The following is a 23,937-nucleotide window of genomic DNA, read 5'->3' on the forward strand; positions in this document are numbered from 1 at the left end:
TTTAAAAGTTGGCTGACTTGTAAGGATTTACAGAAGACCATCTGCTGAGCTTCTGCCATCAAACTTAATTTTTATTTATTTTAGAGAGTAAAGAAGACACAACCCAGCCTTTTGAAAGCCCATTTTGCCCCCACAGTTAGAAGATGCAATTTAGGATACCTTATTCAAGACATCTGATACATTGATTAAGATCATCACAGCCAAGATGGCCTGCAACAAATTCCATTTGGATAGACATGACAGACATGCTGTTCAAACAGAAGGGAAAAAAAAAAAAAAGTATTTCCCAGAGGTGCAAATGAAATAAGCAGCAAGAAAAGTATTTACTTCCACTTTGAAATTCTGGCACGACTTAGGTGGTAACACTACTGCAAGAGAGACATTGTTCCTAAAGATGTAGATGTGTATGGAAAAAACTTATCTCTGTAGAAGACAAATCAAAATGCAGGTGGAGTCAATAGCAAAATCTCAGCATGAAAGCAAAGATGAAATTCACCCTTTGTGCTCAAAGGAAATAAAAGGCAAGGTAATTTACATTGCCGTTTATTGGCAATCATTAAGCTACAAGAAAGTTAATTTCCTCCCTTTCACCCCTATTGCCATGCATCTGCCCGGTCAGGGGGGCTGGACACTGACCTCGGATACCTCTGTACCTGGTGCTGCTCCTTCAGCACACTGGCACCGCTCTCTTTAAGAGCTGGCTTACGTGGTTGGGTTTGTAAAAGGGCTTCCCACTACCTCTGGCTGCTGTAGTCCTAACATTGCTCAACCACGCTGTCCAAGTAGTTTTCTAACAGCATAACACTCCTGGAAATGTTTTTCTTAAGAAAATGAGTGGCAGATTTGGGGTAGAGTGCTGCATTCATTGACCATGGTTTAATCATTTTCCTCGAGTATGCTTTCCACAATATGTGAGCGGTCCTCACAGAATAAACAATAAAGGAACATAGTTATGAGAGATTCGGCTGTGAGATTTAGTTAGTTTGGCTACTTGTTTTTCTTGCTCAGTTGCCTCTTTTGGCACATACTTTCTTTTCTTCTTGACTGCTGTCTCATTCTTTTCACATCTTTTCTTTCTACTTTCTTTCTCATCTCTTCTTCACTTACTCCTTTCCCTTTCACATAGCTCTTATATTATATGTAATATTACATTTGAAGATGTTCAAAAGGTAAGACATTTGAAATTCAGTTCTCACGTCCTAGGGAATGACCCTGAGGCACAATTCTCTTGTCTTTGGGTGGCCTCAAATGTTTGTGTCCTTTGATGAAGCCTGATGCTTTCAAAGCCACGCTCACAGTGCCCACCAGCTAGGTACTCCTGGGATCCACCATAACGAATCTATCTAGGTGAACCATAGCTAATATAAAGCGTTGGCTTTATATTCTCTCGATTGTAGTCTCCTGCTGTTTGAGGGTAAGCAGGCTGGGTATTTCACTTCAGCAGCGTCGAAGCCACCGCGGCGCCCGGTGAAGCTGTGGCACGGCGTGCCCCAAGGTGTGGTGGTGACTCCCAGGCAGGCGTTAGCCAGGGTCCCCGCAAAGGGCCTAGGAACTGTCGCGTGCTTGGGTGTGGCAGAAACACTCGCTGTGTTTGGACAGAGTTGCTACCTTACAACTGCATCCTTGTATCCGTCTCTTGGCCGAACTACATTGTCGCTGAAACTGTTACATAACGCCTTTCACGAAAAAGCGACTTTATTTCTGCAGTACCGCAAATCTGCAAAAGCATTGCCTAGAAACACTGCCCAAGTCAAACTGAGCGTGTATTTCTGAAAGAAGCACACCCCCGTCCCCTGCATCCTTTTGATGTCACCAACAGCAAACCCCGTGGCACACGGCGCTGCCCAGGTATCCCAGCCCCGCTCCCAGCCGGCGCCCCCAGCCCCTCGCCGCCCCCGAGGGCTGAAGCGGGCGGGCGCTGCCCGGGGCCCGCGGCGCGGCGGGGGGCGGGGCGGCAGGAGCTGTCCGTTCAGCACCGCGCCCGCCCGCGCCGCCTCCTCCCCCGCCCCTCCTCGCTCCCGCGGTCAGTTTCGAACGAGCCAAACCTCCCCGCGGGCCGCCGTGAGGGAGTTACCGAGGCCGGCCGGGCCCGGCGGGCCCGCGGGAGGCGTAGGCTGCAGCGGCGCCCGGCCCGGCGGCGCGGCTGTGCGCGGGTTACGGGGGAGGTACGCCAGCGCGGCTCTCGGTGCGGCTGTGCCTCCCAGACGCCCACGCCGCACCGGCACACCTCGGTGCGCGGCACGGAGCCGAGCCCGCCGGCGCTCAGGAGGGCGCACCCCGCCCCGGCTCGGGAGGACACGGGTGTGGGGGACCCGCGCAGGCGCCCCGAGGCCGGCCCGGCAGCGGAGGGCCGCAGCGCCGCGGGGCCGCCGCCGTGGCGGGGGCCGGGGCCGCCTGGGGAGCCGCCGGGGGCCGCGGTGGCGCGGCGGGGCAGCAGCCAACCAGGAGGCCGCATGCAAATGACGCGGCGTTCCCCGCGCGGAGGGGGCGGTGGAGCGGCGGCCGCCCGGTTGCCATGGCGACGCGCGGCGGCCGTGCCCCCGGGCGGCTCACAAGGAGACCCCCCGCGGGGCGAGCACACGCGTGACGGCGGAGCTCGGCGCCCGACGGGCCGGGCGGCGGCGGTTGGGGCTGCTGCCGGCCTAGCCAGCGCTCGCACCCGATGCTGAGTCAGAAACGGGTATCCCGAAATCCCCCTCTGAGGCGCGGCGCTCGGAGGCCATGGAGGAGCTGGAGCACACCTGCCCGCAGCCTCGCCTGGTGAGTCGGGCCTGGCCTCGGGCGGTGGCTCGGCCCCACCTCGGCCCTCCCGCCCGAGCCTCCCCGGGCGCTGCGGGGTGAGGGGCGAGGGCGCGGCGGCCGTTGGGGGGGCGAGGGCGGGAGAGGCCGGGGCCGCCTTACGGCAGGTCGCTTTGTGCAGCGCCGCGCCTCCGCGGGGGAGGGCAGAGGGGGGGCTGCCGCGGGGGTGGGCTGTTGCCGCGCCCTGGGGCGCGGATCCCGCCCGGGCTGCCCGTGGTGTGCGCATCGTCCTGCGGGGACTTCGAGGTGTGCAGTGACTGCTGGGCAGGATTTCTGGGCCCTGTCTTAAAAGCGAAAAATAATTAAATAAATAAAAATAATAAGCCCCCGGCCGGTAAGGGTGCGTTTGGGAACGGATGTGGCGAGGTCTGCCGCCATCTGCAAGCGGCTCGCGTGGAGTGGCGGGGGTGCAGAGCCGCGATTCCAGCTCAGGTAGCGGGAAGCTGTGGCTCGGTAGAGCAGCCGTATTACAATAAAAAAAGCTGCGCGGCTTTGCTGATGAGTGCAGAGGAGCAGCGTCCGCTCAAAGGAGGCGGCTGGGCAGCGATGGCCGGTGCCGGCCTCTCCCCGCGCCGCGGCCCGCGCTGGCGCTGAGGCGGCCGCCCTCCCGCCCCGGCCCGCCTCGGCCGCCCTCCCGCGGAGCCCTGCGGGCCACCCTCGGCCGGGCACGCTGCACCCGGGGGTGGTAAATCCCACTTTTGTCAGTTTCAGAGCCCGGTGAGGAGTTTCCTGTTCGATTCGGGATGCGTGAGGAAGGGAGCCATGGAGCGCTGCGTTTTGAGGGGTGGGTGGGTGGGTGGGCGGGTGAAGGAGAGCCGGGAGAGCGGTAGTAAAAGTAAACTTCTTTCCAGGCCCTTGGTTTAGGGTGAGGGAAGGCTCCCTCGGATCGTGCAGGCAACTTTACAAGGCTGCAGTACCCCAAGAGTTAAGGTTCAGAGAACGGCCCGTTTTCCGTGTGCTGATTTAAAAGAATTGGAATGTTTCCTTGTTTCTTCTTTAAACCTTTTAATATTCCCATCGGGAATGGTTGCTCCTTTCCCCCACGTGGTATGCACCATTGGCAAGGTGGTAGAAGAATAGTAAGAACAATACATCTGTGCACATGTAGAAATGCAGGGACAGTGTCGGGGTGTAAAAGTGCGCAATGGATGCAACAGTTTAGTACTGGGAATTAAACCATTTAAGACCAGACTTCAGTCACAGTCCTAATTAAAACATATTTAAACATCAGACTTCAGTAATTAAATCCAACACTATAGTTGAGACATTGTTCTGATATGACAAGAAATAGTAACAGTCGTTGGAGCTGACCTAAATTAATGTTTTCCACTTGCTGGTGTTATAATTAGAATCAACTTTAAAGAAGGCTGTTAATTTGTTCATGGAAGGCTTTTTGAGCTGTTTTAATAGGGAAAGTTAGCTGACGTGTTGTTACTGCAGTGTGTTCGTACAGGCTGTCTAAGATTTCTCTGTCAAAAGCTTAGCTATAACAACCCGTTTGAATATATTATTCCATGTAGTCTGACATTTTAAAAGATTTTAAAGAAAGAAGTGACAATATGATGCCAGTATTTACAGTATCATGCATTCCACGATAATTTCTGTGGAAATTAAGGTGACAGCTGGAGTACACGAATAAAACAGGAATTCATTATGAAGTTTTAGATCTTTCTGAGTACCAGTAATGGACAATGGAGACATTTTATGGAAAGTGTGTCCTTCTGAAGTGGTATTTTGTCAGTCAGCAGATCTATGTTATGTTCAGGCAAAAAAAAATAATTGCCTTGGTAAAGTATAATGCAATACACTGTACCTTGTTATGTTCATAAGGAGTGATGTAAGCAAGCGTAGCCAAGTTATGTCTTAAGTAAGAAGAACTCAGAGCTGGTGTCCTGAAGAGTTAAAGTGAATCGTGCCTTGACAGATGATCTAATAATATGGACATCAAGCTCCTATCTGATCTTTTTTAAGATTTTCAATACTTTCTCTGATCCCACTCCTTTGCAGGCAGCATGTACAGTGGTGGCCAGTAACCAAGTCACTTCATTAATATAAATGAAAGAGGGTTAACATTTTAGTATCATTCTATTATCCTGGACCTCAGGATGGCTTTGGTACCTCAGAATGATAGAACTGGTGGTGAGTAAAGTCTGTGGTATTTGCAGATGACTCTTTAATGCTGTACATTGGTTATTACATGCCTCTAAAATTAATTGTCTGGCTTTCAAGTTCTTACTATAGGCTCATTTTTAACAAGAAATCTTTGTTAAGAAAAATAAATATAACTACAGAATTAGCTCAAATTTTAGAAAATGAAAAGGGGACTAATTCTTTTGTGAAACGGTTGTCATTCTTTTCATTAAAATAGGAATTATTATTTAGGGCCTTAAAATTGTGAATATTTTTAATGGATATCTGCCACTAGATCCTCTGATTTTAGGCTATGGAGTCTGCTAGCTTGGCAGCAAGTGTCACAGTAGGACTAAAGAAAACCCCTGTATCCTTCAAAGAGCAGGAAAACAGGGGATGTTGAAGGCAATTCTCAGGTAAGTTTCAACGTGTATTGAAACCTGATGTTTTCCAGTGCCTAGTACTGTTATGATATAAATTGCCATTAATTTTTTCCCAAGACACTCTTCAGGTTTTCTTAACCAATGGAGTGTTAATGAGCATTCGTGCTTCAGTCAATTCCCCTGGTCCATCTCTCACTTAATCTTTGCCTTCTTTACTTTCTCAACTTCCATGTATCTGAATGCCAAGAAAATCTCTCTCTGAGTGACACATGTACCTTAGTCTCAAGGCACTACACAGAAGCAAACGAGTTAAGAGTTGAAGGCTTTATCTGTAGCGGTGATTTTAGCAGTTTTGTAATCAAGAATAAACCCCCCACAAATAATGTTTCTCCCATCTGGGTTTGTATAGTTGTGCATTTATCCTTTTCTTGTCGGGACCGAACTGCTGGGTTAGGCCACTTTCTCATCTATTACTGTCCCCTCCATTTTTTTTTAAGTGAGCATTGCTTGTCCTATTTAAACCCTAGGATACCTGTGGTTTGGCCACAGGGACCTTCATTGTTTTAAGTGGGATAAACATCGCTAATGGACATATCATGCTGCACATTCAAGGTACAGCACTTGCCCCCAGGTAACTTTCAACAAGCTGCAGAGCGCTGCTGGGCTGTGGATCTCAGCCTGGGAATCCCGGCATTAGGTTTTGTTTGCATGCATCTGTACTAAGAAGGCTCATAAGTGAGGCAAGCTCTCAGTTTAACTGGATGGCAGAGATACTGTAGGAGGAAATACCAAAGAGTAAGTACAAAGCCATGTGAAATGGATTTGCTTATTTTTTTTATAACTTATTTATGTCCCTTGGGATCAAGAGTTTGACTTTGGTCCCAGGTGTGGGCAGCTCCTTCAAAGATTAGCAATCCTCACCCTGAAAGAAACAGGCACTTCAACACACTTTGCTCAGGAAGATAATTCCAGATAGTGTCTTTCATAAAAGGAAACAATGGCAATTTATAAGGACAGTACTGCAGACAAAGCAAAACTGAATACACATTGAAACTTACTGGAAAACAGACTTAAAAATCTACTGTTTGGTATTCTCTTTCCCTTGAACATGCTGAGAGCTTCTTTTCCTTGTATTTCATGTCTCTGTCATCCAACACAGGCCTCAGTAGGAACATCTGGGAAGGTACTGTTGGGACCTGGGTACTGATGTCTTATTTTCAAAACTGGCTGAAGTCCTTAGGGTTAGGTCAGCTAAGGGCATGCAGGGCAATGAAATGTAAGTTTCCATCGCGGTACTTGCGCTTTGAGTCTACTGTGGGATTGAGCCTAAATCAGGAACACAGGCTCTTCTGCAACACACAGGGAAAGTCAGGCACAACTTGAGGAATCTTAAGAAGCCAGCTAAGCAGAAAGCCACCTGAATTAGCCAAGATGAACTACAGGGGAGAAGAGGGAGTAGACAGTTCGACAGTTTGTTTGGCCTGTGCTTGTGGGGATGTTGGTGGATAGAGGGCCAGGCAGGAATTAAACAGCAGTTTTCATTAATTTAAAGTGAATCTATCTTCAAGAAGACTTAAAGAAGCAGATAGGTGCTTTTTGCTTTGTCTGCTGTCTCCTTAGTAATATGATCCCAGGAATACTGACCGGACTGTTCCCAAGGTCATGGTTAGGTGACATCCATGCTACTGCTGGACACCTGTTCTCAGGCAGCTCAAGCTGCGGCCAGATCCCATTTTCCTGTGCAGGAAATGGCATTGGGGCCCTGTGTGGAAATACCCAACTAGTTTTTTCTGCTTAGCATCACCATTGCAAGGACAGACTAGCTGGAGACTTAGGACCTATCCATATGGCAGATAAAACATGTTCTGCCAAGGCACTGTAAGCATCAGGGCCATCTGATGTTCACTCTGGCAATCCTAGTGCCTCCTCCCATGGCCAGATTTATACTTGTCTTGAGATTCAGAGGCTACAGACTTTTACAATTCAACAGGAATTAAGGATCAAGTATCTCAGGGCCACTGAATCTACAATATTTTGGATAATGTGATTCAGGTACAAATGATGATCACAGCTCCCACATCATTTTAGGTATCAGCTGCTTTAGCCATTTTGTTTATTTTATTGATTTTTTTTGGAAGAAATGAAAGTACATTGATTTCATTTTTCAAATTATTAAAGTATATTTGAAAAAATGTTGTGTTATTGAAGGGTAGAGGAGCATGCTTCGGTACTTTCACTCACTGGAGCTAGCTGCATAATGGTTTCAAAGGAGCACTAGGCTCCTTTAAACAATTTCCTTGTTGCTGCTGTTAAGCAATGAAATGTTAAGCACAAAATTTGAAGTAATTGCAATAGAAGTGGGCATGCCTTGCATTCCTATATTTTCATTCTGGTTGCCTTACTCCTTTTGTATTTGCAAACAGAGTTTCAAGAGGGTCTGATGCAACCTCTGGAATTATTTCAGATATTTTCATGAACTTCCATAGCTCTTCATATTTATTTTTCCTGTATCACTGAAAGGCATATGCAGTTTTAATCAGAGGGGCTAATGATGAATTTAGGGGGTTTTATTGCGGGTAAAAAGTGTCACATGCATCTGTTTCTTGCTCACGTGATGTTACGACTTAGGGAGTCTGCCATCTGTTTACTTCAACATGGCACTAAGCATAAATGTATATGTAAATAGCCTTACATTTAAGGAACCCAAAATTACTTTATTTGACCAAATATCTTTTTGGTCCTTTACAAGTTTGGTGTTTACTCTGGATTAATTTTAATTTTCGTAAACGTTGGCTACTACATAAAAGCACAAACCCATAAAAGCATGCCAAACGTGGTTTCCACTTGGGGACATGCAGCGATCTTTGCTGCACTTAAATAAATAATTGCCTCTTGATGCCAAAAATCTGCTGTGATTTCCTTCTACTGCATCAAAGGACATGCAGTTTGTATATGTTCTGAAATGCCATAGTCTCTGCAAAAACATGTTGTAATATGTATTCATCAGATATTCAGAACTACAGATATTTTTGCAAGATTCACAAACAACACATAAACACAGGGAGAAAACATTACATTCTATGTATTGCATTCCCTGCTTGCAAATGCGTATATGCAATGCTATTTTAGAAGCAGGTTTTATTAGGAGAATATTACTAATTTCTTAAATTGTGCTGTTGTCATTACTATGAAGGTTTCTATCATATCCTTTAAAAAGGAGTAGAAAACCATTGTAAAGAGATTCTGTCTGCTCCCTTCTCCAAAACAAAAACATTATAACTTAATGTATGTATAAAATGGAAAAAGAAACCTAACATATAGATGGACGTGGAGCAGAAGAAATACAGAATACAGGACCCAATACTAACTACACAGGCAAGAAGAACGTGTAGCGTATAACCACACATCCAGGATTGTGCACAGACACGCAGCGCTGCCAGAACTGTCTATCCCAATGTTTCCGCGTAATACCTTTGTTTCCACGTAATCTGCGTTCTTTTCCTACACACATGTAGACAGATGGCATAAGGTGAAAAGCTCTTGTGAAAGGAGCTGGATGAATGAGGGATCTGGTAGAGAAGCCCAGTGTACTCTCTGTGGGAAAATAATTCTTCCCAGGGTGCTTCTGCCTGCCAGCTGGGGAACTGCAGAGAGTACTTGCTTCCCGTGCGGGAGGGAAAAAAAGGATGGGGTTTTTTTCTCTAAGTAATGGTTTATACAAAATGCTGGCCTACATCTGATAGACGTTAAGTATCTTTATGTAGAAGCACACACAGAGACTGAATACCAGGCCAGATTCATCCAGTAGCTTAGCTACAACTCAGTTGATTTCAGTAGATTAACCCTTGCCTCTGTTAAAGCTGAAGTTAGATCCTTTTGGCCGTATGTCAGGTGTGCATAGTAACGTACAAGTAAAAAGAAACGGGTATTAGAAATCCAAATCATAGGAACTGACATTATCTCTAGTTTCTAGATTGATCAATAAAACACAGAGTGGCATTAGAGCAGTGGTTACACATTTTTGGTCTGTTGACGATGGCCAACCTGCAGCATTACTTGTGGGCCAGCAAGCACCTGCCATTCAGCTTTGAATTGCAAATGCACTACAGCCAGTTTGGTTCTGCAGTCCCATTGCAACTTGCTCATTCTGTGAGGGCGTCTGCAGGCTGCTACTTGGTAACCAGTGCCCTGTTGAGGGTGCTGCATACTTCTTTATCCTGAAATACTGCATATCGCTTCTCAGTGCTGGGATATCTGACAGCTTGGCTAAGTCTCTAGCCAGCAGGACATCTAAGCTCACGGGCTGCATGCTGCCTTAGCTGCAGTTTGTTCTTCCACAGAGTCCTGCCTGGGATCACTTGTATGCAGGGCTCCTTCCAGCAGTGCCAGGGGAGCAGGCTCAGGTGGGTAAGTTGCTAGTTTAGGGTCACTTTTCCAGCTGGTGTTCATGGAGATTGAGGTGCTTCATCGGCAGTTCTTTCACTTGCGCTGTGCTTGACTTGGGGCTTGTCCTACCTCTAGGATGGATTTTCTTTTCTAAATAATGTGTTCCAGTTCAGTCAAAAGTCATGGCTGTCACACAGGAATCTTGTCATGAAGTTCTCTGGCCTTTTGCAAATATTAGACTAGATTATATAATAGTTGTTCTAATTTCGTAATTATGCATCTGTACATATATGCATCATTGTGCTTCTTGAAAAGGCAGTGGAAGCATCTTCCATTATATCTTCAATTTGTAATTGCACCTTGCACTTAATTGTTACTGACTTAATACTAATGATGAACAAAGTATATTTGATAGAAGATAAAGCCCAGAAAGAGCAGCTGAGAATAAGGCAGTTTGGAATGCTTGCAAAACAGTTACTTTTTTAAAAAGTTATTGTTCTTATTAGGTTGGTTTACCTTATTTTTAGTTTACATCTACCTCCCTGAGTCAGTAGAACTGTGGGAGAACAGACTAGATTTTCTTCTGATACGTGCATTAATATTGGAACTGTTTGTGAAAAATGTACCTGGAGGCACCCAGCAGTAACATTCAATTACAACTGAATTGCTCATAAATTTACCTTTTTGGATCAATGTTACTAAAGGTAATACATGAGACAACATGATTTTCATTTTCCACGACATTCACTCCCTGAACTCTAAGAGAAGACCTTGGTAGTCCTTAACATGGTCTTTCCATCTGCAAAGAGTATTCATACTTAAGAAACTCAGCACGTATTTTTGGTTCCTTCTCAATCATAGTGGTTTTCTCTTCAGTGTTCCTTAAAACTGATGTCAGCGTTTCTTGCTCTGTAATTACTGTTTGCCAACGTCAGGAGCAGGTTCCCCAAATAATCTTTCTTCATATGAGTCCAAACACACAGGTGGTTTGTTCCTGTGAAATCAGTTATCAGTTTTAAATACTGCCTCTGAGATAAAAGCATCAGACCTCCCACAGAATTTGCCTGCCAGCTTAATTGTTTTATAAGCACAGGTCCAGCCTGTTCTACCAAGCTTTCCCTGTGTAGTTGTACTGGATCAAGATCTGAAATTTTCTTAGACCTCTGTGGACAGCAAAATCTTAGATGACAATACAACCATTCTCTGTACCAAGAGGATGTTTTTCTCTGTGTCATGTGGCGCAGGAGGTAGTATAGCTGTGCGAATCAAAATAAAAGAAAAAAATCAACGACGGAGTAGCTCCTTCCATTAGCACATGTTGCATGCGGTACCCTGCAGGCAGAGTTATAATGGCAGGTGGGCTATGGCATAGATGGGTCTACATTTGCCCATTTATGAAAGTATTTCTGTCTTCCTTGCTGCTGTGTAAAAAAACCCAACCCAACAACCAATCATACAGAAGACAAACAATAGCACAACTAATTATTTCCTAGTACAGGCTGTAAGCAAAAGAGAGGGTGTGGAGTTGCTTATGATTCTGACTTGTTATTTCGGTGGTATGACTCCTGTTCCTCTGCAAATCACTGACCACTTCCCTTTTAATCCATTGGAAACACAAGCTATGAATGTTTATTTGCTGACTAGCAGCTAAGTTAAATGGCTATGACAGCTTAAGAGACTGTGAAGTGATAATAAAACGGCAGCCCCAAGATACACCTGAAAATAAGCTGCTTCTAGCTGTCATGGAGGGTTTCTTCATAAAGTATCCCTGCCACAGAGCCAGCTTGGGGCTGCCTACCACGCTCTACTCTCCTCTCTGGGCTACTGTCTCATTATGTATAGTTGGGAGTTACACTGACATTACTGGGTACAAATGGAGCTGTGAGGCATTTGGTAGAAAGTCCCCTTTACCTACCTCCCATCTTCTAATGTCTTGGAGTTTGTTGATCATCATTCAGTTATTTTGCAAATTTGTGAGAATGCAAATAAGACACTTATTTAAACTTGTCATGGAATGAATGTCTTCTGATATGCAGCAGTTACTGGATAAAATTTTTTGCATACATTCATTTTTAGGAAATGAATTTAATTATAATTGAATGCAGCATCTTCATTCCCAGGAAACAGGACTTGCATTGCAAGAGTTTTTTAACATCTTCTGAAGTAAATATCACTAATGAATCCTAATATTACAATGACTTCTCATTTACGACATGTAATAGGCTTTCTCTAGACATCACATATTAATAATACAGTAATTGTGTGGCATTTGGACTGCTTAAATGAAAGTAATGTCTCCCTGCTGACACTAGATGTAAGGTGCTTTCGTCATCAAAGATAACCACAAAGTGTGAGCACCATGTAAATAATTTTCTATTCCTAGCAATTAAAGCTTTAGAAACTGGAAGTGTTATCAGTTCAAACACTGTATAAACCACCTTGCAGTTAACACAGAAGGGCAACAAAAATAATTGGAGTTGTGGACCAGCTTCCATTCAAGGACAAATAAATGAGGTAAAGCTCTTCAGCCTGGAAAACGTGACTGAAAGGAGGAAAGGGAGAAGCAGGGAATAGGTGACTATGGATAAATTTACTGAAGCTTCCAGTACAAGAATAATACAAGGAGGCGGCAGGTGCTGAAGAAACAAAATGAGATAATTCATTACTGAACTCACACTTAGGCTATAGAGCACCCTGCTACAGGGTGATGCAGATCTCAGAAGCTTACCTTGGTCCAAAACACAAGGCTAATTTGACTTGCTTGACGAATCGCAAAATGCAAATGCATAGAAAATAATGAAGGCACAGATGAAGGGAAAAATCTGTCAGAGAAAGACAGAAGTACATTTGCACAAAGTCTTTGTCTAACCATCTGATTATTGGCAAGACTATAACAAACTTCTAAAACTACTTTAATGGATTAACCAAAATGAAGAAGCTGCTATATATATTACTTGCTGTCCTCTCCTAATTCCAGTTATTACTGACAAGAAACTGGAAAGAATACAAGTAATTCTATATTAACTGGAAGAGGTTTGATAAATTATTTCATTTGTAATAATTTATTGAAATGTTCTATCTTACGCTTTTCTATAGAAACTGAATGGTCTCAGCTTACTCATGTTTTTGTTAAGCTCAGTCACATTTTTTCTAGGCCAGATAAAACAAAATAGCATTGGGTACTCATTGAGAAGCTGTTGCTGCATTTCCCTTCATCTGTCATCACATGGTATTTATGCATTTCTCTATGTGGCTTTCATAGAGTATTGCAGATTTTAATCTATTGTATTTCTTGTATTTTCATATCCAGTGACTGAGAGGTCACAGAGTAATGGGTATATTGACAGCTCTGGTTTTAAGCCCTCAGCCATAAAGCAAGCTTTAATGATGAGCGTTTACAAAAGCTGGACCGATGGGAAGCTAACAGAGGTTGTTCTCCATTGAGCAGAGACCAAATGAAAAATCTTGGTGTTGCAAAGGCATTCATGGATGAAAAGCACCACTGTGTTTGCCTGGTGGGGGAAAAAAATATCTTCCTGCAAAACAGGCCTATTTTCTTCAAATAATCTCCAAGGAAACAGCCTCTGCCAAGCTAGGATCTGATTACCAGTTGCAGGCCTTAGACCATAGCCATTATTGTTTTAACATTTCTGCCTTCCTCTTTATCCCAGCAGGAATCAGGCTGTATAGGCTGCCGTGTAACTTGACCTTGCTTGGGGATAAAAAGACAGGTTAGCACACAGTGATCACAAAGCCAGAAGCAAAAAGACAGTGTTTAGAAAATAAAGGAAGGAGCTGGCACAGTATGATTATGTGTAATGTTCTACACTGTGCAGCATGGGTGGCCCGATGAACAGTTACCGTCTGTGACACCCAGACAGAAACTTGGACTTGGTCATAGTTTCTCCATTTTTTAACCTGGTCTGTGCAGAGATGCTGTGATTTTCATCACTAAGATACTAATTATGATGATTTCCTGCCACATTTGAGATTATAAAAAAAAAAGGAAAGAAAAATGGAAGAAAAAAAAAGAAATCAACATAAAATTTTAGTGCTTTCGGTAAACAAAATGAATAGTGAATCAGCAGAAAGAGCTGGATATGAATCTTCAAGTCTTTGTTGCTGTTTTACTACTGTCCTCTGAGCTTTCAGTGCAACAAGTCCAGAGGTCAGCAGCAATTAGGCATCACGTCTCAAACTGTCTCAGAGATACTAAAGAAAATAAATGCTCAGTGATTAAGCATTCATCATCTAAAAGCTGAAAAAAAGTGTAAAAGAGACATTCTATTATGATCAGCCTTGGGTGCTCAAACTGGTATGACAACTGCACATCACAGAAGTGGTCACTGTCAAAACCTCGCCAAGCCACAGCTGCAAGGCCACGCAGTCCCAGTTAAATCATGGTGGAGGCAAAGTAAGTAGTAGATTTCCTTTGGCTTGTCTCAACCACCACCTCATCTCAAAAAAACAAAGCAAACCGAAACTCGGCTATGATTTCATAAATATATCAAGCCGAGAGCAGTAGAAGCATGTTTTTTCATATCAGATCATATGGCGGATAATAAATACCTGAGGTTCTGATTGCTGATAACTTCCTACATAAGCATTGACAGAAAATACAATTTCTGTAATCAAGTTTCCTGACAGATAATGCCACATCATTCTTTATACATCCTCACTCTGTCTCTTGTATCTTTAGGTTCTAAGCTCTTCAGAGCAAGTACCCTTGTGGTGCTCTGATCACAGTTAGACCATTTTAGTACTGTTACCGTATGTGTCAGACCAGAGAAAGGAGTTGTAGCTCAGTTAGCTCTAGTTAGGTGGGACTTTTGGCTGCATCCTTGCCTTTAATTTGAATGGCTTCTCAAAACTATACAACATTCTGACTAAAACCACAACAAAACAACCTGCAGTCTCCAGTTATCTGTACTGATACCAGTGGAAGGAACTGGTGCTTGTGAAGAGGTGGTTCATTTGCAGCTTTCTAAATCCCAATTAATTTTTACAGCTATTATTTGTAGGTAGCAGAACACGTTTTGCATCTTGGGCGTTTGGAGTCATTGAGACCAAACCAAGGACTAAACTGCTTGAGGCAACAAACCTGACTTTGTTCTGCAAACAGAAAAATTATATACCTGCACCCATCTCAAAAATGCTTCAGTTTCTCAACAGAGACAAAGATCTAGGTTGCATGATGTGTTTGGAAAGCTTTATTTTCCTCATCATTTTACCTTGCATGAATTGTGTATGCTCAGGGGTGACCAAAAAGCAAAAATCCCCAGAGAAAAAAACAGCATTAAGCCTGGTTACAGCATCCTGCCACAGTCAAATGGTTCTTTTTTAACCACTTGATGGAAAAAATAAATTTACTTTGTTTTTTTCCTCCTGCCAGACTTCGATGGCACCTGCTCCATTTGCAGATGAAATAAGTTGTCAGTGCCAAGCCCCTCATGAGAAGCTAACCATTGCACAAGCTCGCCTGGGAACACCAGGTATGTGTAGAAAGCTGCATCAGCAGGACCATGGGCACTTCCAAAGCACAGGCTTTCCCTTAAAAACCTCTGTTTTTTTCTTGAGCGGAAGGCTCACTTGTGCCTTCCACTTGGAATCAGAAAAGCCAGCCTGTTATCTGGTGCTGTCCGGTAATGGGAAAGAAACTAGCAGCTACAGGATCATTATCTTCTGTTAGAGAAACAATGAGAGAAAACATTTCAGTGTTAGAGTTTGATGTTTTTGTGGATATCTGCATGTTGGTCAGAAGAAAGGCATGCCAGCCCACTCCAGCCAGCCTAAAAATTGTGTGTTTTGTTGTGGCTACCTCCTGGATTCTCTTCCCATACTGCCTCTGTATGCTGGGAAGCTCTTCTTTCACTGATGTTCTTGTTGATCACACCAGACCTTCAGTGGCCTTAAAAGGTCGTTTGCCCCTTGCATAGAAATCATGCCCAGTTTCTTTATCTGGACATTCGTGATTGGGCAGGGAAAAAGGGATGATTTCACATAAAGTCCTAAATATACATACTTCAGCTCCCCTAAATTCCAAGACATTGTTTAAAAAAAGCCCTCGTTTACTTATTTTACTTATTTAAAATAAGCTTTTAAAGTATGTACACTTTATAGGGATAAGCTCCAGTTTTCCGGTCAGCTCTGCAAGGAACAATGTTCTGCTGTGGACCTTGGATGTCCTGATGGCAGAGACATCTCTCTCTAGCGCTGAAGCACAGTCCATGGAGGCTGGAGCTGCTGCTGGAGATGTTGTACAGAAAGCAAGAGTTATAAGGGTGATAGCAGGAGGATGGTGAGAAAAAGAAATGATAGGCTCATTAGAGAGAAGGGCTTGGGGGTTGTATGAAAGAAGGGAAGTGAAAGGTTTATGTTGAAGAGGTAAACAATACATTTTTACAATGGTAAGCTGTGGAAAAAAAGAAAGTCACAGACAAGAGGGGATGAAAATAGGTGATAGGAAGAAATAAGGAAAAAATTGAAAAAATCCAGAAGGCAGAACTGACTAGAAAGGCAGAGAGGAAAGAACAAGACATATGGTGGAACTCTGAATGAGGCAGGAAGATGACATTTTTGCTAAATTAGAATACAGGGATGATGGATGATAATAAATAGGATAAGTCTGAGAGAAAACAGCAGAGAGTACAGAGAAGAACAAGTAACAAGTGGGATAAAACACTGTGAGTTCACCCGTAGTGCTTTTGAACATCAGAACTGGGGTAAATCTCATCTGATCTGGGAACAGAAAGCTGACCAGTAGAATAAAACGCAACTTGTTTTATGTCTGAAAAATCACTGTTATGTTTCTTTGCTCACAGCTGACAGACCCGTCAGAGTGTATGCAGATGGGATATTTGACCTCTTCCACTCTGGCCACGCTAGAGCTCTTATGCAAGCCAAAACTCTATTCCCAAATAGCTACTTATTAGTAGGAGGTAAGATCAGAGTTATTTATTGCACTGGATTTTTGCTTCTGTGCTTCAGTATCAGAGAATTATTGCCATGCTCACACCCCCAGCTGGTTATACGCAATGACTTTGAATGCTGCTTTCACTCTGGGGGCTTTCCATAGGTGATTTGCCTTGAATTACGTCTTACAATTGCATCAATTAAAGTAAAAGTCAAATTCTGCCCTCAGCAGCACAGGCACAATTCCCATTCTAGTTAAAGCAGGTGCCTGCATGACTCTGAGCTTAGAATAGCACCATATGAATAATTTACCTTTTTCATTTATTCGCTCAAAATTGTTAAAAGATTGAGATGAGTGAATGAGATCAACCACTCATTTATTTCTGGCTCCTCAGTCCTTCCACCAGCCAGGCACAGCCCCTGGCCCCTGGCTGCCAGGTCAGTACTGTGTGTGCAGACCCAATCTTCAACATCAGCAGAGAAGCTAAATCCAGCCCGTTATCATTGGAGACCCAAATGTAGGTCATGATTTGAACATAGTTTCCAGCTCACAAGTGTCCCTGGGCAGGTTACTTTCTTACCAGATTGTTTTGCTACGAATACCTTACCTTTTTGCAGTGTTGCTGGCTAACAGCTCTTCAGCAGTTGGTACGTGCCTGAGGAGTCGCTGGAGGGTTGTTTTTTCCTGCCTAGCTGCCTGTGCAAGCCCTACTCTCGTGAGGCCTTATAAACATGCATTTCGGTTCCAGTTTTCCTGCACCTCTGCGGTTCAGATACACCTCATGTAAACATTTCACAGCAACCTTCAGCAGCTGAAATGCTTGCAGCAATGATGATAAAGCAAATGTGAATGCAACCTTCAGACACTTTATGCATTATTTTGCATCTTTGTCCCAAATGAGTTGAAAGGGGGCAGGGCGGGGTGGGGGTGGTGTGTGGGGAAGACCCAATGTAAAGGAACAGCAAACTCTCCTTGTAAACACACTTTTTGGTTTTAGTCTTAATGACTTGTGGCAATTCCCATGGAGCTTCCTGGGAGGGAAAGGAGACATCCCTTTGTTATGAAGCAAACATTTAGGACTCTGTTGTTTTTCTGCTGAGCCAGATAGCTTGCAGAAGAAGCAAGTGGAGGTGCGAGACTGTGAAGTTTAAAAAAAATGCAAGTTACATCAAGTTATATAGGTTTTATTGTTGCTTTTAAAGGGGGCAGGGGTGGGTGAGTCCCACTTCAGGAAGGGGTTCTGGGGCAAAAGCATGGCTCCTTTGAAATTCATGTCATAGCTTCACTTTGCCCTTAGTTTTGGAGTGAAGGACAGAGCAGCCAGCCCTCATCCGCACCTTCTCCCAGAAAGACACTGTGTCTTAGCATGTTTAAAAAATGGGCACCTTTCCACGCCCACATACAATTTGTGCTGCCAAAGCACTGGTGTCCTGTGTCTTTGTGGGCACCACAACCAACCTCTTCTATTTCTTGTTGTGAAGACAATTTTTTGAAGCTAAGAATTTTTAAAAAAATAGATATTTATACTTTCCCAGATCAGTCATTAGAGCAGTATGACAGAATCAAAAGGAAATAGATACTGTGTCTGCATTGTACGTGAACAAACAGTAATCAAAAAATAAAATCAAACCTTTGTACAGAATTCAAACAAAAATTACTATTTTACAATAATTTTAGTAGACCCTTTGTTCCAGGAGAGGGTAGCTTTAAGATGACATAAAGGCTGTAAATAAATATAAATACAATCTCAGAAGGGATCTTTCTAATCAAGATGCTTTGATCTCCATTAAATTTCTTGTCAGCAGGCATAAAAAATGACATCATAGGATGGAGTAGCATTTTGCTAGCTGAAATTCATATGTATATTATTATCTGGCTTTGAATTTTGCACGAACTCCAGGGCCTTCCTACATTTTTCCTACTTTAAAGGTCTTTAAAGACCATCACAACAAGAACATCCATTTTAGATCTCAGAAAAGACTGCATCTTTGCTAGTGCCTTGCCTGATAGGTTGATGTTTTCAAGTTAGAAAGAAGCAGCAGCTGTAGGGCTGCTCTCACACTTCCCTGCAGCACTAATAATGTTGCATTTATCATTTGTCAAGTATATTTACTGTTTGTCCCAATGTTACAGATGAGTGAGATCCAAAGGCACTGGTTTAACCTGTGGTGAAGGACAACCACTGTCAACCCAGCTGTAAATGCATTATTTCATGTGGGGTATCAAATGACTGTTGTAGCTATATAATATTGGGCAGTTACACTTGTGGGGACAGGTCACCATGTTTTACACAGTGTTGTGTGGGTAGAAAGATAATACCTAACTTTTGTAATCCTCTGGTAACATGGACATTGCTTCCCCTCATTTTAAAAGCAATGTGACAAAGTATTGGCACATCAAGTGCTAAAGATGCAGAATTTCTGGACTTTTAATTCTGCTCTACTCATCCACACTCTCCATGGAGAGCATACGGCTTCTCTGAGTCCTTTCCACAGGGCTTCCTTCTTTAGTTTCCCACTTGAACATGGCACAAGCCTTACTTCTCTTTCTATGAAACGTGCTTAATTCAAGCTAAACTCAGAGACAGATTCCTATAAAATCAGCCATGACTTAGTTTCTCACTAAATAAACACCGATGGAAAATGTTCTGCTGCAATTTAGAGCATTGTTTACGTAAGAACAAAAAGTGGGAACAGAGGCCCAGAGAGGCTGAGGGGTCTCCGTCTTTGGAAACTCAGCTGGACGTGGCCCTGGGCAACCTACTGTAGTTGACTCTGCTGCGAGAAGGCGGGGGTTGAATTAGGTGATGTCCGGTGGTGCCTTCCTACCTCAACCATCTTGTGATCCATGAACTTTGTGAGCACTCTGTGATTGCCGACACTGCAATCAGAAAGCACTTTTTGATTTTTTTTTTAAAGCATTGACCATCACCCCTGAAATTTCATAGTCCATGAAATCCTCACTTACAGGGGGATTGAGTTGCCTCAATATGTGATACTGTACCACCTGAGATGTCCTACAATATCATCTCACTTGGGCTCTCGACGCAGCTCCAGAAAGGGAAGGATCCCTCAGAAGTCTGTGGTTGTACCTACCAACCCTGAGCAGAACTCTTAGATGCCCTGGAGCACCCCAAAATTAGCTAAGCTAATCACTGTTTAATGGAATTATTAAGAAATAACTGCTGGTCATACTAATTCTGCTGGGTGTGGAGCCATTTTGTTGATATTTCTATACTTTAGTTTGCAGTGATGATTTAACTCATAAATTGAAAGGCTTCACTGTGATGAATGAAACTGAGCGATATGAAGCCCTCAGACACTGTCGTTATGTGGATGAGGTCATCAGGGATGCACCCTGGACACTGACACCCGAGTTCCTTGAAAAACATAAGGTACGTTTCTCCCCTTATCCTTCCCTTCCCCTTTGTAGGCTGACAGTTGAGACTTAAACAGCAAATGTGTGAAATGCTACTCGCTGGAGCAAATTATTTAATTCAGTTAATTTCAGTCACTGAGATTAGGTACGTGGCACTGCTTGCCTCCATTTTTGTCAGAAAATGTTGTATTTGTCTTGCCTTTTTTGTCTCAATATGCTGAGATGGTTTCTGTAGTGGGATTTTGAATGGCAAAATAACACTGAAGACTTACTCATAAATTGACTTTCAAGAAAGGAGATCATGAACCAGGAAAGTTGTCATGTAGTGACTAAAGTAATGTTAAAGGCATGCTTCTTATTAATGCTAACTGGTGCAAGAATTGGCCAGAAATATGTAAAAATATCATGTGTCCTCTAAAGGCAGGACAGAATTTCTTACATGCTATTTACTGTTTTGCAATATATACACATCTTAACAAAAGGGTAATTAACTAGGATGATATTTTAGTGTCCACATCACTGGGTGACGAAAGAACAGCGTGACAGTACTAAGTATACATGTATATACGCACAGCCCTAAGGAGGCAGGATCAATAATCCTGCCTCCATGGTTTTGAAAGCCAAGGCTTTGCCACTTGACTTAGCTCATCCAGTAGCAATAAAACCAGGAATGGGTGTCTGAGGTTTTCTACAGAATAACACACAGAGCCAGCCAGAGCAATGCATCAATGACAGTGCTTCTGGAGACAAGCTTTCTGTTCTTTCATAACTGATCGTACAACACAGCAGTTGTAGGCCTAAATCTAGGCAATATTCTAGATGATAGCTTTAGGATGAGAATGTCAAAAGCAAGTCAGCTGAAGTTGAGAAGAATAGATGATCCTCCACAAGGAACCCCACTGAACCAAAATTCGGTGATTGTGGCCTGTGATTCTTCTGTTCACTGGCAGATCGACTTTGTAGCCCACGATGACATCCCGTACTCCTCCGCTGGCTCGGATGATGTATACAAACACATAAAGGAGGCAGGTAAGCGCAACTTTACATTTTTATCACCTTGTTTTTCAGCCTCAGTTTAGATTCTTTTATGGTCTTTTGACCACAGCTGTTGGGAGAGAAGCAGTAGAGATAATACTATGTTTTCTTATACTCTAATCATAGGTTATTGCTGACTTCAGCAGAAAGATTCACTTCGTAAAACCACAAAGGATGTCCTTGGCTGAAGTCCTGCCATAACCCCCAGGAAGCCATTCAGATCTGTTATGAAAGAGTCCCATCTGGGTTTTTAAAATATTTTTAGGGTGCTTGGCTAAGAGCTTTGAATGGATGAAATTGAGTTTATTTCCCACAGCAGCCCAGCCAACTTCAGTCATTTGTTGATAACGGCAAACTGATGACTCCTTGACACAGCCCAGTCCTGAATACAGGCAAGCACAGACAGCCTTCAGGAGTCATTAGGATCCATTTCTGATTTGCACTGAGGGTTCTTTTCACTACACTGGCAGAGGGTTTAAATCAGTAATTCATTTGCCATGACTATTCAGCAGTTTGGTTGACTACCATATTACATTGAGCAGGAAGATGCTGAAGTCATCAGGAGTTTGTATCTCTTCAGCTCAAGGAAGCTGAATTAAATCTGAGATAACGTTAAGGCACTATTTACCAGCAGCAGCTATCCTAACACAGTGAACAGTGCAGGAGGAGGAACTGATCATACCTTTCTTCTCCTGCTGTCTGGACTCGCTGCTTTAAACCTGGCAAATCCATCCTCTTCCTGGTCTACATAAACCTGTATATTGGAGGCCTAAAAACATTCCAGAGCAAATCTGTCTGATGGTGATTTTGTCGTGCAAAGTGACCTTCTCAAGTTACACAATGACAGAGTAGACCAGGTATTGACCTAAGCTGAAAGAATAAGCTTTTTATAGCAGCGGTTCTTGATCTTTTTCCACTTGCAAACCTTACTGTAGTGTCAGGCTCACAACCCTCCTTTGGGAACTGCTGTTCTACAGTTTCAGAGCCAGCACCAGCTTACTTCCCTAGGCAGTGGAGCAAAGGTATCTCTGGTAAGGACAGGTCACTGAGGGACACACAGAACATGCTGGACAGGCAGCTATTTTGCTTTTCTTCTATAAGATGTTGGGTGCAGCCCTTTGGTGTCACTGCATTGTTACCAGACTGAGCTGGAGAGTGCCCACACCTGGCACATCCTTCTCTGCTATTGTTGGGCACAGGTGCAGTGCACCCATGACCTGATGAGAAATTAAAATTTTGCAGAATAGAGTATGGACTTACGGCTTCAGGGACTTGTGGTCTGGCCTGTGTCTATCACTGCGAGATGCTGAAGAAGCGACTTCAGTCTTGTATGGCTGAATTTTGTTACATACAAACTGTGAATAATGTTACCTTATTTGTGAAGAGTTTTGAAATCCAGTGCTGTAATAGTCCTAACACTCCAGAACAACATTATTAGAGTAGTGAATTTCCCCTTTACTTCTAGAGGGTTTTGGTTTAAATAGACCAATGCTGTGGATGCATTTGCATATTTTCCTTTGTTCCAGTACTCCTATTTTCCCACATCAGATTGTTGGGGAGCCGAGAAGCAGATGGGAACCGTGGCACTTGTTGTGTAGCTTCCCACGGGCTCCCATTTCCCCACTCCCTTCAGTGGGTGGGGGGGCATATGGACAACAGCGAGCTGGGTAACGGCATGCTGACTAAACCTCTGCACATATGTGAACAATTAGTTTGTAAAATATGAATCACTCCAACACATGAAGCATACAAAAGCAAAATCAGTGACTAAAGGTAACGTCCTCATACATGGGTTTGTGCATCTACTTGAAAACAATTCTGCTTTTGGCTTAGCAAGGGTACGGTTTGGATTTTTCTCATGTATTCTTGTAGCTTCTATCTATAAAGGCTTCTGGCTCCAAGTGGGTTTCACTGCTTCCAAAAATAGTTTCCTGAGTGACTGCTGCAAGCCTGAAAATTGTAAGCAGGGAAACCTCTCTGCTCATGATTAAAATAATCTATGTTTTAGCAGAGTATTAATTTGAAATCAGAAAGGAAAAATACCACATAGCGTTTAGGCGCAAGAGGCTGCTAAGCTTCCTGATTCCTTCTCCAGATCTTATTCTAACCCTGTGAAATTAGCTAGCAATGCCTGCCTACTTCAAGTGAATAGATGAGGATTAATTTGCCAGCAGCTATAGCACCCTTTTAAGACAAAGCACTACTTCTTTTGCAGAGCCATTTCCAGTCTTATCTCACAGCTCGCTCTCATCGGTAGCTTGATATTGCAATTACATGTAAGTGATAGTAGTAGGTTTTTTGTAGCTCTAAATAATTTCTAAACCAAGGTGTGCTAGCACTCTGCTATTGCCTTTGTGACTTCCATTCACAATTCGGGTGATCCTATCTTGTTGAGGAGCGATTAAAAAGCAACATATATTTCAGCTGTGTTGAGAAAAATACAAGCAGTATTAATAAATGACCAGCTTTCTTAGGGACTGATCTGTCGGAACAGGGAGAGTGGTTGTGCAGCCACTGACATGGCCAGGGGGGCACAAAATGGGGGCTGTGGAGACTCATCCTCTCAGTCCCTATGGTATATCCATGTTTGTTCACACTACGCTTACGCTTCACTTTCCTGTTAGAAGCTACTGGCACCTCCAGGGTGTTACCCAGTTATTGTAACACATCTTTTACCTGAAGGCACTTCCTGGCTTTGGCCAAGACCAGAGGCTGCTCTGTTTTACTCAGCAGAACAGAGTCAGATGCTGCAGCACAGGAGTGGAGAGAAGAGTGGAAGTTACACAGGAGAGCAGCAAATGGCAAGCCACACACACCCCGACTCCTTTATATAACGTTAAATAAGGGTTACGCTTATGGAAAGAACTGCTCAGTGAATTGCCACAACTGCGAGGTTTAGCATTCCTGGCTTGG

The 23,937-nt window shown here is 43.5% G+C and overlaps 1 protein-coding gene across 1 annotated transcript in view; it reads left to right on the forward strand.

Moving 5' to 3' along the window:
• The first annotated feature begins 2,502 nt into the window (after nucleotides 1–2,502).
• The window catches only part of PCYT1B (phosphate cytidylyltransferase 1B, choline), a 32,285-nt gene continuing 10,850 nt past the window's right edge, over nucleotides 2,503–23,937 (forward strand). Inside the window, exons 1-5 of the mRNA XM_056327033.1 lie at nucleotides 2,503–2,760; nucleotides 15,091–15,190; nucleotides 16,520–16,636; nucleotides 19,854–20,005; nucleotides 20,940–21,018. Of these exons, the coding sequence (XP_056183008.1) occupies nucleotides 2,722–2,760; nucleotides 15,091–15,190; nucleotides 16,520–16,636; nucleotides 19,854–20,005; nucleotides 20,940–21,018 (487 nt within the window). The 5' untranslated portion in view covers nucleotides 2,503–2,721. The remainder of the gene's footprint in view (nucleotides 2,761–15,090; nucleotides 15,191–16,519; nucleotides 16,637–19,853; nucleotides 20,006–20,939; nucleotides 21,019–23,937) is intronic.

This window comes from Falco biarmicus, chromosome 2 (genome assembly GCF_023638135.1).
Source record: "Falco biarmicus isolate bFalBia1 chromosome 2, bFalBia1.pri, whole genome shotgun sequence".
NCBI classification, from domain to species: Eukaryota; Metazoa; Chordata; class Aves; order Falconiformes; family Falconidae; genus Falco; species Falco biarmicus.